The sequence below is a fragment of the Danio rerio genome, chromosome 8, assembly GCF_052040795.2.
Source record: "Danio rerio strain M-AB ecotype USA chromosome 8, GRCz13ab, whole genome shotgun sequence".
NCBI classification, from domain to species: domain Eukaryota; kingdom Metazoa; phylum Chordata; class Actinopteri; order Cypriniformes; family Danionidae; genus Danio; species Danio rerio.
In genome coordinates this window covers 20,781,116-20,800,490 of record NC_141028.1, presented here as the reverse complement: position 1 = coordinate 20,800,490, position 19,375 = coordinate 20,781,116, and the positions used below count along the sequence as shown (strand labels likewise).

The window sequence follows — 19,375 nt, the reverse complement described above, 5'->3', positions numbered from 1 at the left end:
GCCAATTTGTAAAGTGTTTTTAATAAAGAAAACAAATCTGAGAACCAAATGGATGACATTCTTTTACAGAACAACTCCCAGAAATCAACCATCAGTCCATTTGAGACATTTTTGGGATCAAATACTTTTTATTCACTGTAGGCGTTTATTTCATGGACATTCTACGTTTCTGATAGCATGTCCCAAAATATTCCCCAGTTTACTGTGTATGGGCTAAACATATTGTGTCAAGTATGTTTATCATAGACTTAATTTTACTTACAAAATGAAAAGGTCGTAAAAAACATCTTGATAGAACTAACATCGAATCGAGGTTTTCACATCAATCCTGTGCCAGTCTGTTTTCCAGAAATTGATCAACTTTAGCATGGCAGCGTTTTACCTAGTTGGCTCTTTTAACGCGGCAGTTCAGACAAAAATGGCCGACGAGCTGACTAATTGTGCAACACTGTACCAGGTGAGTCCTTTCAAGTAAGTTTACTACAGTTGTGTTGAAAAATTGGCCTGCATATGGAGATAATGATTCAAGTATTATTCTAAAACACATTTCAAACTTAGCTACGCTTTCATGCCGTTTTACTGTCATTTCAGCTCACATTGCATTTTCCAGATGCACAAATTATAGCAAATATGTCCAAAGACTGCATGTTGCTTGCGATATCAGTAAAAATCTGAACACATTTATGGTTTAGATTGGTAGTTTTAAGACCGATAACTTATTGGAAGGGTCATGTTGGGTTTGCAGCTCAAAACTAAAGCTGAATTGGGTAGCAATGTTATTTTATTAATCACACACGTAGGCTATCTTACATGCTCCAGTTAGTCTGTGCTTCTGCCTTTGGGCTATTTTACTGCTTTAAACACCAACTATAAACTGTAAATAAAGCATGCAGAGTGCTGGTTTCTATTTTCTTTTTGTTCAGAGTTATATTTATTTGAGAATGAAACAGAAACAGTTCTGAGATCAGTATCTTCAGTGGTTCTTTTGAATCACGAGCTCTCCTATGTTAGTACACCGCAGGTTAATTTGTGGTCTAGAGAACAAGGCTGTGCTTGAACAAATGCCAACACATCTTGTAATGAATCTTAGACACACTTTTCCATTTTTATTTTGCAGCCCTGAAGGTCCCTGAATATTTATTTTTGCCCATTTATTGCTGACAAATTCATGTACGCTAGTCGGGATTTGACATGGAGCAGAATTTTAACAAGCTCACCTGGAGCCTCGAGTTAAAAGCAAGGTTTGTAATAAATCCTTTTGTCGCGGTTGTTTTAGGCAACATGTTGAGGCTACTCGTCGCTGCTCACGTACCAAACATAAGTTTACTCGCAACAGTTCATGGTCATCCATTAAATTACTAAAATAGCCTTGTAAATTACCAAACGTGGGTCAAATTTGTGTAACCTATTTGATTTTGAGTATTATCTGTTACGGTTTAATATAGAAAGAATAATATACGTATGATCTCATGAGATAATTTACATTGTTTTAAACGCCATTTGCATTATTTATAATTGTTTTCTTAGAATAAAAGAAAAATAAAGGTCTGCAGTAACAACTCACTTCCACGCGGTGGCAGTGTTGTCCATCTCACTGCTATTATAAATAGCATGAGCAGGATTTAAAGACCATCGAAAACCAGAAAGAAAATGTAGGCTATTATGTTTGAAGAAAGAAACCTTATGAATTCAAGTTCATTAACCATAACCTAACGTACATTTATGTACTTACGATGAGGATCAAGTGTGTTCGTCTTAACTTAAAAGCACACTAGAAAACAGCCAAAAATATTAGGCCTATTGTGCTGTTAATTTACTGAACTACATATTCATTGATAGAATTTTCTAATTTTTTTAGCTGAACATGTGGTCCTAGTTCATTCATTAAAGGGAAATCAACGCTACTGACTTAGTGTAAAAATATTTGTTCATAAAATTATTAGTTTAAAACATATAGGTTAATAGATTAATAAAAATGAATCTGCATGGCTTATTAACACTTTAAAGTATTTTAAAACAAAATGATCTGACTGTGCCAGAACATTATTATTATTATTATTATTATTACAATATATGTAATATTTGAATTGTGGAATAAGAGATTTGAGGGCCTCACGGTGGCACAGTGGTTAGTACAGCAAAAGGGTTGCTGTTTCAAGCCTCGGCTGGGTCAGTTGGCATTTTGTGTGGAGTTTGCATGTTCTCCCTGTGTTTGTGTGGGTTTCCTCCGAGTGCTCCGGTTTCCTCCACAAGTCCAAAGACATGCACTATAGTTGAATTGGGCAAGCTAAATTGTCCGTAGTGCATGTGTTTAAATGAGTCTATGGGTGTTTTCCAGTGATGGGTTGCAGCTAATAGGGCATCACTGCGTAAAATGTATGATGGATCCTGATTAATATAGGGACTAAGCCGAAAAGAAAATGAATAAGGAGTTTGAACCCTGCTGCAGTAATATAAAAAGGCCATTTGTATGCCCAATAGTTATCATTTATTATGCAAATACCTTTAAATTATATATTTTTCATAAAGTAATAGAGGAAATCCCTGCTATAATGTTAAACGTAAATACATTAATCAAAACATCACTTAAATTGTAGCTGAAAATGATTCAAACTGGACCATCCTGCCTTGATTAGTGAATAAGTGTTATGTTGTGAAGTGGGATATGATGTTGACAGGTAACCTAGTTTAGAGCTGTGTTTTCTCCTGTGACCACATTTTGTGTGCTGAATTGGTTAAAACAGTTTCATTATTCATGGTGTAGGGCATTTGAGTACATGCGGTGGAAGACAAGGATATAGCATGTTTTATCAATCTGTTCTGTAGTCTGTCTATTATATTGGGATCTAGTTTAAAAGTATGCTTTGAGGGTAACATCTTGAACACTATAATGTTAGACTAAATAGACAAAAATGGGTACATTTATTTATATAATTTGATGGTTAGGGCGACACGGTGGCTCAGCGGTTAGAACAGTCACCTCACAGCAAAAAGGTTGCTGGTTCGAGCCCTGGCTGGGTCAGTTGGCATTTCTGTTTGGAGTTTGCATGTTCTCCCCATGTTGGCGTGTCTTTTCTCCAGATCCTCCGGTTTCCCCCACTGTCTAAAGACATTCGTTATAGGTGAATTGGTTAAGCTAAATTGTCCGTAGTATATGTGTGTGTGAAAGCAATCCGCTGTGTAAAACATATGCTGGATAAGTTGGCGGTTCATTCCACTGTGGTGACCCCTGATGAACAAAGGGACTATGTGTCCCCTTAAAATGAATGAATTTGATGGATAATGGCTAAAAGTGTAACATAGACACATTTTGGATTTTGACAGACTGTTGCTATAACAACAGTCTGCTAACGGTGAGCTCAGGCACATGTTGATTTGTCAACAGCAGAGCTCGTTACTTCATATATAGATTATTGAATTAGACAGTAGAGAGGAACACCATGTTCATATTATCATGAAACGGAGACCCCAAGAGGTATTAATCTCATTCAGAGCCGTCCGAGTGAAATAATCTGTAATCAAATGAAGCGACTAAGTGTCACGCACAAACACACAGAGCTCTAGAAGTGGGACTCCCTCAGGTCTATACATGATTTGATTTGGGTCATTACATGTATATGGAAAATAAGTCTCTTAGATACTAAGGATTACTTTACCCATGCAAATTATGCATGGACATATACAGACCTTACTTTGAATTCATTGAGCGTAAAAACAATAATATTGTCCATTTTTTTGTCTATGTCCAGTCTCAATGTCCAGTCTCTAAAGAACATTTGGCTGCTTTTAACTCGACCAGCACCTTGTTCAAACTCTTAAACAGAAAGCATTCTATGACAGTACTCGTCACCAAGGAGAACACCGGCGCCCAAAAACACGGGGGTCCAACTCAGACTAAACAGGCTAATTTGGATTTTTGTGCAGGATCGGGAGTGAAGGAATATTCTGAATTTGAAGAGAAGCTTAACTGCTTATCGTCTTTTGCGGCCGCGCAAATTGAATGGGCATATGAAGCTCATTTCCCAGGCGCAACCAGTTGAAAACTGCAAGTCATGTGACAAGAACTGACCAATCAGATTCATGCTTTGTATAGAATATACACATTTTGGTAAACTAATTACCTCAGACAAACATACAGTTGAAGTCAGAAATATTAGCCCCCCTGAATTATTAGCGCCCCTGTTTATTTTTTTCCCCAATTTCTGTTTAATGGAGGGAAGATTGTTTTTAGCACATTTCTAAGCATAATAGTTTTAAAAACCTATTTCTAATAACTGATTTATTTTATCTTTGCCATGATGACAGTAAACAATATTTTACTTGATATTTTTCAAGACACTTCTATAAAGCTTAAAGTGACATTTAAAGGCTTCACTAGGTTAAAAAAGTGAACTAGGCCGGTTAGGGTAATTAGGCAAGTTATTCTATAACGATGGTTTGTTCTGTAGAATATTGAAAAAAAATTAGCTTAAAGGGGCTAATCATTTTGTCCCAAAAATTGTTTTTAAAAAATGCAAAACTGCTTTTATTCTATCCGAAATAAAACAAATAAGACTCTTTCTAAAAGAAAAAATATTATCAGACATACTGTGAAAATTTCCTTGCTCTGTCAAACATCATTTGTGAAATATAAAAAAAAGAAGAAAAAAAAATCAAAAGGGGGCTAATAATTCTGACTTCAACTCTAGAAGACCCAAACACTGCAGTGCTTATTCATACTATGGATGTCAGTGGTTACAGGTATCCAGTTTTCTTCATGTCTTCTTTTGTGTTAAAAAAAGACAAACAGGTTTGAAACAAGTTAATGATGTGAGAATTTTAAGTTTTGGGCAAACTCTTTAAGTCTTTTAAATATGTCAAGCTGCTATGATCAACCCATTGTTATGTATTTCAGTGAATATTAAATTGCTGAAAGAGCTGCAGTTTATTTAGTATTTTCATAGGAAAATGTAAATGTTTTAAAAGTAACTTCATGTAAAAAAAGTAATCAGATTACTAATTACTGTACTTTGAAGTAATTAATGCAATCAATTACAATTTTCCAGTAGGAATCAGTAATTTGTAATCTATTACTTTTTTAAAGTAACTTATGCAACACTGGACGTATATATATACTGCATCACCAAAAACGATTGAGGTCATGTCCATGTGTTGTTTGGTAAGTCGATATATTAATTATTGTGAGAGGCCTATTTAGGGGTAAGGTTTAGTGATATTATGTAGCATTATAACATAACATGATGTGTTCAAATGCAAAAAAATAAATAAATCTAATGCCATGCTTTGGAAGTGATTCCTCTATTGTCATAATACAGTAAAGACATGACCTGTTGTAATAAAACACTGCCATCGTTTCCATAACTAATGGGCGCTTTTTGGTACTAAAACTCATTTAATAATGTGAAATATAGAGACTGTGTATGATGTGTAATATTTAGTAGCTGTACTTCGTCAAATAATGACTAGTTGGAAGACACTGTGTTGTCATGGATACTGAGGACAAAGGGCAGTCTATAACACAAATGTGAGGGAATTATGGTATATTTATGTGTAACCTCTTGACATAAATCATGTGCAAGAGATGTGTGTACTTGAAATGCTGAAGCACACACACAAACGCACACACGCTTGTTTAAATAAGCTCTCAGGGTGTCAGGAGCTGGGGACTTGATCAGCAGATAGTGTGTCACTTTAATTGGAGGTCACTGAAAAGCATTTTGTCTAGTTGATTTATGTTTTTGCCATTAAATATTACATAAGAAAAAATGAAAGAGCCATTGAATAATCTGGCAATAATGCATACCCAAGGAGTGTCTGTTACACCTTGGATGTGCATTATTTTTTAATAAATCAACAAACCAGAGACAATTATTCTACTTGCACTATGATTACCACACCTAAAGCATTGTTCTGATGTCGTGTTTTAAGTCAGTTTTCAGTTTTTGTCATTAAAACACACTCGGGTGGAGGAAAAATTCCTCTGTGGCTAATCACAAACAAGATTTTTTTTTTTAAAGCAGACTAATGCAGTTATTATATGTGGTCAGCATACAAGCGCAATAATTGAATAAAGAAATTGTTCTCTATTTTCTAAGAATTCAATGGCTCATCACCTGTTTAATTTTATTTATTTATTTATTTATTTATTTATTTATTTATATTTTTTATTTGTTATTCCATCCCCCTGAGACCTTAGTTGAAATCTGACAGAAGGAAAGGTTCTCAACTCATTCAAAGTTCAGAAAAATACGTAAACACATTCTAACCTGTACTCTGCGTACCCGGTACTAGGTCTGTGACATGACTTTCCGCATTCTTTAAATTTATAGGACCGTACTTGCCCAATACCCTGATAAGTGGTTCCATCCTTTCATCATTTGGAATAGAATAACTTTTGCATAGATTACGATAGAGACATTTTTTTCCAGTGATTACTGATATGTGCAGAAACCAACAAAAGTATTACAGCATCCAAACCACACAGAACCTAAAAGGTACACTTTCAAATTTGAGTTTACAAAAAAGTTATTTATTATAACACAGACAACATATACAATTATTTTAATCACTTTCAACAGTGTTTTATGAAAATTCAAAGGGTTTTCTATAATATGGGACCTAATTTTTGCATTTACACCTCTGCATGTGGACATGGGAAGCTTTTGAATTTGGGTAAGCAAAATCCAGGTAAAAACCCCAAAATAGCAAATCGTTAAAATCGGCCATATGCCTTCAGTGGTTCAATCAAAAAAAATTATCTCATAAAACAAAGGATTGTTTGTCCGTTGTTTCAAACAGAGGATGTCATGGATGGGACTAAATCAATACACAGTGCCGTCATGAACATGCACCCTATACTGACACTGAAGAGAGAAAACTGTTGAACTGTTTATTTATTTTATTTTTTATTTTATTTTATTTTATTTTGGCAAGGCACATTCGTACACAGTGGTAATTGAAAGTGCTTTAAAAAACATAATTATAATTTTATAAAATAATTATTCCATAAACAGGAATAAAAGAGGATAAGAAAAACAAATATTAAAATGTGTTAAAAACAGGTTTTAAAAGAATGAAAAATAAAAAGAACAACATAATAATGCGATCTGTGGGACATAGCACAGTGCTCAATCAGTAAAGGCACAGCCGAACAGTTTTCAGTCTAGTAGCTAAAGGCAGATACACCATGCTTTGACTGAACCCTATAGGAATTTCTAGTTTATTTGATCCTAAAGATCTGAGTGATCTGTTTGTATTCAGTGAGCATAGCTGTATTTTAATTTGATTTATTAATTTTATTTAATTTTATTTTACACTTTAACTTAAATCTTGCTCTCCATCTGAAATCTATTATTTACTAGGCTCTGTTAAACACTAATTAGACAAAGGGAGATTGACTTCATTTAATCAGTCAACCTCTGGTGAGTTGTGATTGTCTCAGTTTCACTCAACTTAACACTAATCAATTTAATCTTCCGCAGTCATGTCAGCAGCTTAAAAGATTTGAGCAAATTAACCTACTGCTATACACTTAATATAATACTGTGCATATATATAATTATAAGGTATTTATATATATGTGTAATATAGGTATAATAAGGTATTTATCTAAGCTATTATGAAATGTCACTGCCAATGAATTATTAAGTCTCTCTATGACACAGCAGAAATAAGAGCCAAATGCTCACTCTCGGATGCTGTCAAGGTGACAATTGGGGTCACGCTCTCCTCCTTTTTCATTTGAGAGATGAAGTTCTGCCCGATCTGGGCCAGGCAATCTCAGGATTTGCTGTTCAAGTAGTAGTTACATAAAAAGTAAGAGGGCATCACATTCCACCTGAAGTGTGATTATATGTGACCACAGTAAATCATCTGTAGTTGTTGATTGACCTGCATTGTCAGAGTCTTTTAGATCATCATGCACTGCATTGTGCAGCCAACATCGGGGTCAAGGGATCAGTTTCCACGAAAACGTATACGTTTTTTTTTTTTTAAACATAGCTTGCTTGCAAAATGCATTGCAAATGAATATCTGACAAATGAATAAAAAATGTGAATTAATTATCAAGGAAAAAATCCTCTAGTAGCTAAATTATAGTCATTAAACAGCATTAAGAAAACATTGCACAACATATTAATCATTTCAGAAAATTCAATCCGCAAATTCGAAACGCAAACAAACCCAGTGCCCTCTAGCAGATTAATATGATCTCATAAAGTATAGGCACAAAAGCTTTTGTTTCGGAAAAAAATGATCGGGAAAAGAGTTTCGCTATTAACATGTTGTTTGCATCTGCGATCTTGTTTACTGCATTGTGTTACATGTAAAGCTAGGTGTGTCTTCTCATGAACAGCCCGAAGGAAGTTGAGATGTTTCTTTGTCTGTTCTGCCACCTTCCTCAATCTCCGCTGACCCAGAAACCTGAGTCCCTCATTGCTGATATTAACTTGATAAGGATCACAATTGGGCATCATGACACCCGGGTGAAGATGTGTACTGTAGCACGTATGCATTCAATGAGAAACTGAACACCTGCGTGTGTGCCAATTCTGATCCGCTCAAATACTGTTAAAATGACAAATAACCCGAAAGTGAAAATTCACCAGACTCCTTAAACAGCAGTTAAGAAGGTCTACCCAAAAAACAAAAATTAGTTTACCCAAAAAAACTAAAATTATGTTATTAATTATTCACCCATGTGTCGTTTCAAACCCCTAAGACCTTCCTTCATCTTCAAAACACAAATTAGGATATTTTAGGTGAAATCTGAGAGACAGAAAGATTCTCAAATCATTCATAGATCAAAAAATGCCTAACATCACGCAGTTGCTGTAGATTTGTCGGCTGCACATACATATTATGAATCTCCCATTCCACCAACCCAAAGGTGCTCTATTGGATTGAGATTTGGTGACTGTGAAGGCCATTTGGGTACAGTGAACTCATTGTCATGTTCAAGAAACTATTCTGAGATGATTCACGCTTTATGACATGGCGTGTTGTCCTGCTGGAAGTAGCCATCAAAAGATGACAATGCTCAATTGGTACTAATAGGCTCAAAGTGTGCCAAGAAAATATCACCCACACCATCACACCACGACCACCAGCCTGAACCATTGATACAAGGCAGGATGGATCCATGCTTTCATGTTGTTGATGCCAAATTCTGACCCTACTATTCAAATGTCGCTGCAGAAATCGAGACTCATCAGACCAGGCAACATTTTTCAATCTTCTATTGTCCAATTTTGGTGAGCCTGGTTGAATTGTAGCCTCAGTTTCCTGTTCTTAGCTGACAGGAGTGGCACCCGGTGTGGTCTCCAGCTGCTTTAGCCCATCTGCCTCAAGGTTGGATGTGTAGTGTGTTCAGAGATGCTCTTCTTCATACCTTGGTTGTAACGAGTGGTTATTTGAGTTACTGTTATTTTCTATCAGCTCGAACCAGTCTGGCCATTCTCCATATATATATATATATACATACAGGCTAAACTGTAGCTATTTAAGCTAAACCTTTATTTATGTCCATGCACACCTCAAAAATAAACAAATATTGCTGTCAAAGCAGGTTGAGGGAGCTCTCAGATATCACCTAAAATATGTCAATTTGTGTTTTGAAGATGAAAGAAAGGGGCAGATGTTTGGAACAACATGAGGGTGAGTAATTAATAAAACTTTTGTTTTTGGGTGAACTAACCCTTTAAGTACTTTAAATGACATTTATGATAGTTTGATTATAACTAGGCCCAAACGGAATCTGCGCTTGCAGAAATCTGCAGATTTTCAGTCCATTGAGTCTATTTATTTAGTTGTGTGTAAACATGTGTAAATTTATATTCATTCAGTTTTTAAATTAATTTCAGTAATATTGCTGACAAATATAAAAATGTTCATATGATTCACAATACAGTTTGTAAAGTAGAAATTTCTGTTTTGTAGTAGATATATGACAGATATATTATATGTGAGACTTGCTTTGATTACTTAATAAATGGATCGAATAGGATTTGCATTGTAAACATTATAAAATTTTTAAATGTATTATTTAAAAATTTATTATTTAACATATTATTATTTATATAACATATTGTTATTTGTTTAGTATTTATGTATTATTTAATATGTTATTTTTAACATGTATTATTTATTTTTTTGTTGTGATACACCCAAAATTATTCCTCATAAATCCGCATAGTTTTTTTTTTTTACAAAATTCTGTGCAGAAATTGCAAAAAAAATACTGCAGATTCTGTCTGGCCCTAATTACAACGCACAGTATACAGTTTTGCAAGAATATTATTGTAGATACAATGCAGTTCATAGAAATTTTTAGAATGTAATTTTTTACCTGTTCACACATCCAAACATTTGAGCAACAATAATAGTTTTACATAAAACGCATCAAACACAGTGTGCACAGGTCTAAACTTACTCTCTTTTTTAAAGAATACACTTTTCAGGAAAACAAATTTATACATTCATGGAAATAAAAAGTCAATTTATATTTGTACATTTTGTGTTGAATATAAAAATAACTAAACCTGATTTACTCTCAAATTGCTAGAAAATCAAAGATCTTTTACAAAGATAATAACTTTAATTTGAAACCTCAAAAAAGAGATTTCAGAGTCCACTGAGGATCATAAAAGGATGCTCTCAATTCTTAATATAATTTGAATAATATGAACAATGTTTTTTTTTTCATACTTTGATCTATATTAATTATGTAAACACCATAGTCTAATATAGTATAGGCAGTTTCATAATATTTAATTTAAATTCGACCTTTAACAAACACATTAAGGCCCACAAGTAGAACAGGATTTGTGTTCTAATTGGAAACAGCTATTGAATGTCTACTGTGTTATCTTCAGTTGTTTAGTCTATGATGCCATCTTTCCAAGTAGTTTCAGAGAAAAGTTCTGCAAGTGTTTAAAGCTGTTTTTCAGATTTTAAAAGGTGCGCTTTTAATTCCACAATTAACTTGTCGGACAGTCCCATCAGATCTAAATGATCTGTCCCCGGTCACAGACAGATTCCGATCACAAGTCCCTATCACAAGACCGTCTGCAATCACAAGGATTTGCTAAGGGAATATACAGAGCCTGCTTTGTTATCTCTGCTGCCCTCGTTTTTAAACTACTCCAGGTTTGACTGCGAACAGATGCTTTAACGCCTCTTATGGAAATAGAAAATTGATGTGAGAGCGTTCTCTTTCTTGAGACAAACACATTTTTCAAGACAGAGATCATACACATGAGAATATGATTAGACTGTTTATCGGGGATCTCCTATGTAGTCTTATAACAGGCATGGGTAATGCTTGTTTTGTTGCGTAATGTACTATTTAAGGGGTAGGTGATTATCATTGCTTATCCTCATGTCCTTAAAAAAAACTTATGCTTTTCTTTCTTGTGCTTTGGTCTAGTGAATGTGACGTACAGTGTAGTGTTAGTGACAGAGATGGGTTGTGTTTTAATTACTTGCAAATGTAATTACTTTGTATTTCCCTGGTGCCAAAAAGAATCAGATGTCATTTGTAATTGAATACTGACTTTTTTTAAAAATACTTAATCAAATGTGTTGTATTATTTTCGAATAATACAATTAATTTGATTACCATACATAATAGGATTATTAAAATGTATATTTTTTTACTAGATCCACATAAATCCTGTGACATTGCTGTTGGATCCACTCTTCATGAACTGAAAAAAGGTCAAGGAAAAGAGAAAAGAAAAAAGTAAGGGAAAAAGCTGCTTTGGTCTTTAGTGCAAACTGATTTAGGTAAAATATGTATTAGACAATGAATGTTATTTTTAACCATAAAACCAGCAATTATATAAATCTTTGTTGTGCTTGCTGACTTTTTATTCTGTTGACAAAACCCTTTTTCTGTCTGTTTTTAGTAGTTAATCTTTATTTTTATCAGCAAAATGCCTTAAGCCATTCTCAAGTATGGGTATGATGGTGCATATTGTGGCGCAGGACAGTTTTTCACATGTTAAAGTATGAAAGAAACCTGCACGAATGAGTAAATAAAACCTGCGGCATGCTAAATGTTGCAAAGTTATTGAGCAAAAAAATGCTGTTTGGATCTGACACATACCTGAAGCTGCCAAACACATCACATTATCCCTTATTCAGTTTTCCTTATACAGTAGTTTTATTGTGCTACTGTGTGAATGTCAAATGTGTACAGAATACTCAAATTACCCATCCTAACAAATATTAATGTAAAAGCACACTGTTAACAATTTCCTGAAGAATCTATGGTATAACTTACTGGCAGCAGTTCGCCAGTAACTTACTGTAAATCAGCACGAATACTGTATATTTACATTTCCAGTACCATTTATCTTGCTCTGAGTCTTTACATTATTGTATTTCTTTACTGTAAATTTACAGTAATTTTCACAATATACTGTATTACTGTCCTACAATAAAATACAGTTCACATTACAGTTGAAGATCCCCTATAATGCATTATAAATATTTTGGTCATATTTTGGTTTTAGGATTTCCAACAACACACTGATATGCATGCAAGGTCAAAAAACACTTTCATTGTCATATAATATGCATTTATGTTTTACCCAATTATCCCAACAACTCCCATATAATTTGTTTATTGATTCATTTGTTTCCAAACCCCTCCTTTGCATGAGGCTAATTTGTACTGATTGGTCTGATGACCCAGTCTGTTGTTATTGGTTGACTGCGTTCAGTGCGACACGAAGAGAAATGCCCAAGAAGTAATTCAAGCACAGAGTATATGTGTAAGCCCAATGCAGGAATGCATTAAAGCAATGCAGTTAAACACCAGCACATTCCTCTATTCTTAACCACAACCCTAAGTAATAACAACGACACACATTCAGTATTGATCCAAACAGTGGCAAAAGTTGAACTATTTTGAAAATTGAGTGAGGAACAGCTGATGGTGGCCATAGCAACAAACAGCAGGAGATCATGAGCACAAAATGTATTTAAATAGATAAAGGAATAAGCATGCATCACTATTTCAACATGGTTTTGGACGTGATATTAGAAATAGACCATACAGATTTAACCTGAGAGATACATTACAAGTGCTGATCTATAACAGATACGTGATTACAAGCTGTGCGGAGGGATTACAAGTTACAACACACAATTAAATAGATATTTTGCAAACTACAGAAAACAAGGCAATCATTTTAATCACTCTTCATGTTGTGTAGGAAGGAGAAACACTTACAGGATCTGGAGGAACTGGTTCATACAAACTGTGTGTAACAGTTACTGACAAAGTCCCATACATTTGTAGTCTTTGCTGATTCTTCCTTTAATAACAAATGGCCGGCGAATCCCACGCTACAGGGTATTGAATCATTCATCAGAAATATAATAGGAACAAACACAGCACACGGTTGGCTATACTGTGGTATTGTTGTGAAAATAAACTTTAACCGTTTATTCCCCACAGCTGCCTATCTGGCCATCTCTCGGTGATAGTAATCTTCACGTCATGATCGATCCCATGATCCCTCGCACTCTGCTAGTGTCTAAAGGTAAGGGTGTGTTCATGTTTTACCAGAACCGGCAGTTCATATTTGATATTGTTTCATGTTGACGTCGATACAAATCAGGACAAACAACGAATCATTTAAACGACACTGAGTCGAATCTTTAATTAAAAAAATTATATTCTTAAACAAGTTGCATTTTCAGATTTAACCCTCAGCTGGACGTTTTCACACTGTTGTTTTCACATGCTGTGCTGTATACTGCATTGAAGGAAATTTTAAAAAACCCATAATAGGGGCTCTTTAAATACTTTGTAATTTGCTAAAATTGGTAACAGTGCAGTGAGTTATGTCTCAAGTGAACATAAACAGCTGGGAGAATAAGAATCAATATATTGGATTTGTAGTAGTCTCAATTTAAAAGCCTACAGTACTTTCCTTAATTTGTTGGCTCATGTAACTCTTAAAATTCCATTTACGATTTTTTTTAAGTTATACATTTTTTAATAATTACAATATACAACACAAGTGTAAGACTTGTTTTATGTGGACAACATGGAAAAAAATAAAACAAGATGGATCTAAAAAAGACAATGTTTATATTTATGTTCAAAATAGCCCAACATGATCGATTTGACATTTGCATATTGAACATTTCCTTGTCATCTCAACGTCTCAGATTCCTCCCCCCATATGTCATGACTCTATTTCCTTATGAACTCGTGTTTATAAAGCCCATAGATGCTGCTTCGCCTAATTAAATCTCACAGTGCAGATTATTTTTAGTCCTCTAAGGGAAATTACTAACGCACAGATGGGATTTGCTCCCAGGAAATTACATATTGCTCCACAATTTAATTTGCGGTTGCTTAAGCACACACGGCTGTGCTTCAAATTGTTTTAGCTGCTGTAATGCAGGTAAATGAACTATAGGTTGCGGTTATGCTTTGATGCAGCAAATGTGTTAATCGATGGGGCTCTTTCGAAAACGACAGCTGCCTTGGAGCGGCCGATGCAGTGGAAAAAGCAATGGATCCTACAGCTGTTGCCAACCCATCAGAGTCGCATGGCCTTCAAACGCTCGTGTAGATAATTGTCAGCAGTAAATCGGATTTTGTGACCCACTTCCAAGATGTGACACTTGAGTTTGTAGGACTGCGATTGACTGTATGTTCAAGTCACTCTGTTAGTTGACAAATATAGGCAGTAAAATGCTTTTGTAAAAGAAAAAGATATATACAGTATGTGAAGAAAACGTATATATGTAAGTTTTAGAAAATACAAAGGGTCACTATACACTGAAAAAAATATCTATTGAATTTACAAACAATGTTTAAGGTAAGTGGTTGTTATCTATTTTAAATGGGCCAAATTTTAAGAAGCAAATTAAATTTAGTAATGTTCAACTGAGTGTGTTTGTGTAAATTCAGCTTATATAAATTGTTTGCAGCACTTTTTCAGATCTTTCACTGTTTTTTAACTTGCACTACTGTAAATACATCCTATGGTGTGTCATAACAATGAAGACCTCAAATTATATACTGTATGGATGCAGCCTTTATGATGCAAGCTGAGATGTCAGACACATTGCACTCAATGGAGCTAGTGATGTCACTGTGAAGGGAAGGGTTAGGGATGGGTTTAAGTGAGCCCATTAAAAAGCATCGCATGCAGCTCAGATTGCATGTGCACCAGAAAAACAACTCTTAATAATATACAAATAGCATAAGAGTGGTTTATTATCATTGTCAGACACTTATCTATATAATAGTGCTGTTAATTTTATATTATTATTTTTTTATTCTCCATGACGTGTCTAACTTTGTGGACAATTTCAATAGACCCTTTTCACATTTCCAAGTTTCTTAGCAGAATAAGTCATAGTTGGGTAAACTTAGAGCGCAGTGAGTAAGGGAGTACAACAAATTATCTGTAATAATACAAGAAAAACGCCACAATGGTGTTATCAAGGTTTTTAGAAAAAGGATATAAATAGTACAGGACTAATGATGGCAGCAAGAAAGAGAATAAGGTCAAATTTACTTTCAGCCCCATACAAGCTGCTTTAGAAACGCCGCGCATAAGTAATTTATGATATATGATATAATAGATTCATAAATGCATATAAATGTTCGTAAGTTTAAAAAATCTAAATATTAAAACTTTCAAAGATTTAAGATTATGATGACCGCTAAAGGCCATATGACAGTCTTGTGAAAAGGGTTCATAAATTGGGGTGTCACACCAAGAGACAACAAAACCTAACAATTACATAATAGTTAAATTAAATGTGTGGAAAAATTCTGAGACAAAGTTAACAGGTGCACGTCATGGGCTTCAGTCACATAATCTCAAATGGGGTCAGTCAACCAGGTTTTTCATGGAATTGCTGATTTAAAATTAGTGTATAGCGTCACACCATAAGACATGGTGGTTTTCAGTGACAAAATGTATCAAGTTCCAATGTTTTTAAAAATATATGGATGAAAAAGTATAATAAAATAGCCACTTGTAAAATAAGGTAAATAATAATGAAAATAATTCAGTGGGTTGCGGAGTATGTGGTCAAAAAACAACAACAAAAGTTTAATTTTTAACTTATTTTGCTTATATTGGACTTTTATTTTGAAATGCGCACACGACAACCGTACCGTTTGGCATGTAAAATTTCATAAACTATTGCAAGTCTTGGTAATTTTCTTATGATTTATCTGTCACTACTTGTGTATGTTAACAAATAAATACAAATACATTAAAATTCCTAAAATTATATTACAGTTCCTAAAAATTTGGGTCATGGCTTGACCATGTAAAAATGTGGGTCCCATGACCAAACCAGTTGAGAACCACTGATATAAATAATAACAATGAATGCAATAATAGTACATCAGTTGATTTCCATGGAAGACAAAGTAATGCTTAACCACAATACTATTTATTCATATATTATTGCATAACCATCAGGAACAGGCAGACAAACTATATAAAAGATGCAACTTAAAAAAGTAATATAACGGAAAAAAAAACTTACAGTGTATTATACACTGAAATGTTGTTTATGTTCACACATTTACTTTACACCTCAAACTTTAAAAAAAAACTAATATAACAATGGTAATATATACACACACACACACACACACACATATATATATATATATATATATATATATATATATATATATATATATATATATATATATATATATATATATATATATGTATATGTGTGTGTGTGTGTGTGTGTGTGTCTACATCCAATGATTTTAAGAATTGACAGGGGTTTTGTCGTAGGCCAATGTGACTGAAAATGCAACTCACGTCAACAACCCATATATGTCTGCATGCTTAACTGTATAAGGTTGTGTGTGTGTATCTCCACTATACACGGAGTGAGTTTTCCCTTCTCTCCATTAAGTAGGTCAAAGCTCTCTCTCCTTCCTCATTTTCCTGGACCTCCATCCTTCGCTCTCTATGCTTCTGTCGTGCCTCTAAAGTGCTTATCCTGGCTAATCTTTCCAGCCACAAGGTACAAAAACTTCACTTTCCAGACGAAAGAGAGAGGGGAAAAAACAAGCAATACACTGAAAAGCTTTTCCATTCGCCGCAGTGTTGACCACTGACAGATATTTGTTTGTAATGTAAACCACATTTGCTCAGTCTCTCAGTTACTGTCTGCTTTTGCTGTTCCCTTTCAATGGAAACTGAAATGCTGACCAGGAATATTGACGGAAATAATGAACAACATTTATAGCTATCGTTAGTCCTTTTGTTGTGGTAAACTATAACCGAATAAACAACAGGCTACAACAAGTGCGATACCATATTATAATTTACATATGATTTATTAGGAAGTCAACTGAAAACAGAGACCTTTTAAAATCCTTGAATGTTTGTTTTGTTCAGCTGGTAGATAAATTGTAATCATGTTTACAGTGCTTAGCTTAACCTGCTAAGCTGACCATGCAGAGAGTGGATAACAGCGTGTTATGTAAGCTAAACTGTGAGGCAGTCACCACCAGAGGTCTCTGATTTCCCATCAGATATGAAAACGAAAACAGTATAATTTTCATGGTATTATTTAAGATTATGCCATTTTATGACCCTTTTATCACTGTTCTTATGTTCTTGAGAGTGTGTAGCAATATTTGTTTTATCAATTAATGTTTGTTTGGATAACTATTTGAAATCTGCAGTCTGAAGGTTAAATATAATGAGAAAATTGCCTTAGGTGTCCAAATTAAGTCCTAGTAATGTGAATTATTAATCAGTATTAGTCTTTGACATATTTACAGTATGAAATGTACAAAATATCTTCAATGAACATTAAGGAACTCAAATTTTACTTAATCTAATGTTTTTGTTTTTTTTTTGCATAAAAGAAAAAAACAACTATTTTGACTGAGTGCATTGTATTATTGGCTATTACTGCTGCAAGGTTTTGTGGTTTGCAGTCACATTTTGAAAGAATTAACAATTTTTGTATTATTTACTTTTCGCTAGTTGATTTTTGTTTTTTATATATATATATATTTGGGAGACACACTAAAGTTGTTGTTCTCCTTCGTATAATGTACCCATTTACCCTGCCAGCTCTTTTACAGTGTAAACAATTTGGAAATGGCTGTAAATTAGTAATTTAAAAAGCCTGAGTGCAAATAATAGCAAACAGAATTACATGACAGAGGCCATTATCTATTCAGCTCACCTTAGAAGATTACAATGCGCATTCATCCTTTCAAACAAATAATGATGGATGAGTGGGGCTGAAAAATGATCATTGTGAAAGAAAATTACTAATATATGACCAGTGAAAAGGGTGGCATGTAATTAACAGCTCTCTCTGTGTAGATAGTGAAGAGGATGGAGGAAAAATAAATGACTGCACAAGTCTATTGCTTTGTGATAAGGGATGAAAGGAGGGGGAAGTGAGACAAAAAGAGATAGAGATGGACAGACAGCGTGTCCCACACTTGCTTCAGGCAACAAGGGAAATAGAAAGATATAGTGGAACTAGGACACCAAGGACTAAAGAACTGAAGGATGAAAATGAAGAGACATGGGAGGGATGAAAGATGCAAAGATTGAGTAATGTGAAGTTCAAAGTGATATAAGTTTTTGTTATTTTACTTTGCTGGGATTTCTTTTTTTTTGGGGGGGGGGGGGGGGGGTTCTGAAAGTAACACACTGTTTAAAAAATGGGAAAAAATGGGTAAATTGTCATACATCATGTATTTAGAGCGTTTTAAATCAATAACATCTACACAACATACGTCTGTTACACATGACAAGAAAACAACTAAAAGAAAACAGAAAAGCAAACTTCTGTAGAAGGCATTCAGTGTCATTCACAAAGCTACTAAACACCATCATGGTAAGACGCATAACATTAAAGTAAAACAATAAAGATGATTTATCAAAATAAGATTTAACATAAAACTCTAATGTGCATCACTGATGAGAAAAAAAATCAAATAAAACTTAAAGAAAATGTGAGGCGTCATGCTGGGAATTCTACTAAATCAATTTACGGTTATTTACCATAGATATTAAAATATTTATTACATTTATTTGTAATCATAGCCATATGTACTGATAAATATTGGCTCAGTTTAGGCAACACTTGATCGTAAACCTTTAACTGCCCCACAAAGAAACTTTTTTGGATTGTGTTTCTTAACCCCTACTGTAGCTAGTTAACACACTCAATGCATTTTTGTTTTCAACACATGCCATAATTTCTAAAATATCAACCTCTACAAATGGTTGATATGTCAGTTTATGGTAAAAGAACCAGAGTTAATGCATATACTATGAAAATATAAAGTGTCAGACAATTTTATTTTAAAACATAATGAAAATAAAACAT

The 19,375-nt window shown here is 34.1% G+C and overlaps 1 protein-coding gene across 5 annotated transcripts in view; it reads left to right on the top strand.

The window, feature by feature from the left end:
• Positions 1–415: 415 nt before the first annotated feature.
• rorca (RAR-related orphan receptor C a) overlaps positions 416–19,375 on the top strand; it is a 47,717-nt gene continuing 28,757 nt past the window's right edge. The window contains exons 1-4 of one of the 5 annotated variants that reach the window (XM_087263483.1): positions 416–457; positions 1,118–1,241; positions 11,660–11,741; positions 13,467–13,551. In XM_087263483.1, coding sequence (XP_087119609.1) covers positions 13,509–13,551 — 43 coding nt within the window. In that variant the 5' untranslated portion in view covers positions 416–457; positions 1,118–1,241; positions 11,660–11,741; positions 13,467–13,508. Of the gene's footprint in view, positions 472–1,117; positions 1,242–11,659; positions 11,742–13,466; positions 13,552–19,375 lie in introns of all 5 variants that reach the window. The other 4 variants (XM_087263482.1, XM_087263485.1, XM_087263481.1 and 1 more) reach the window with 4 other exon arrangements.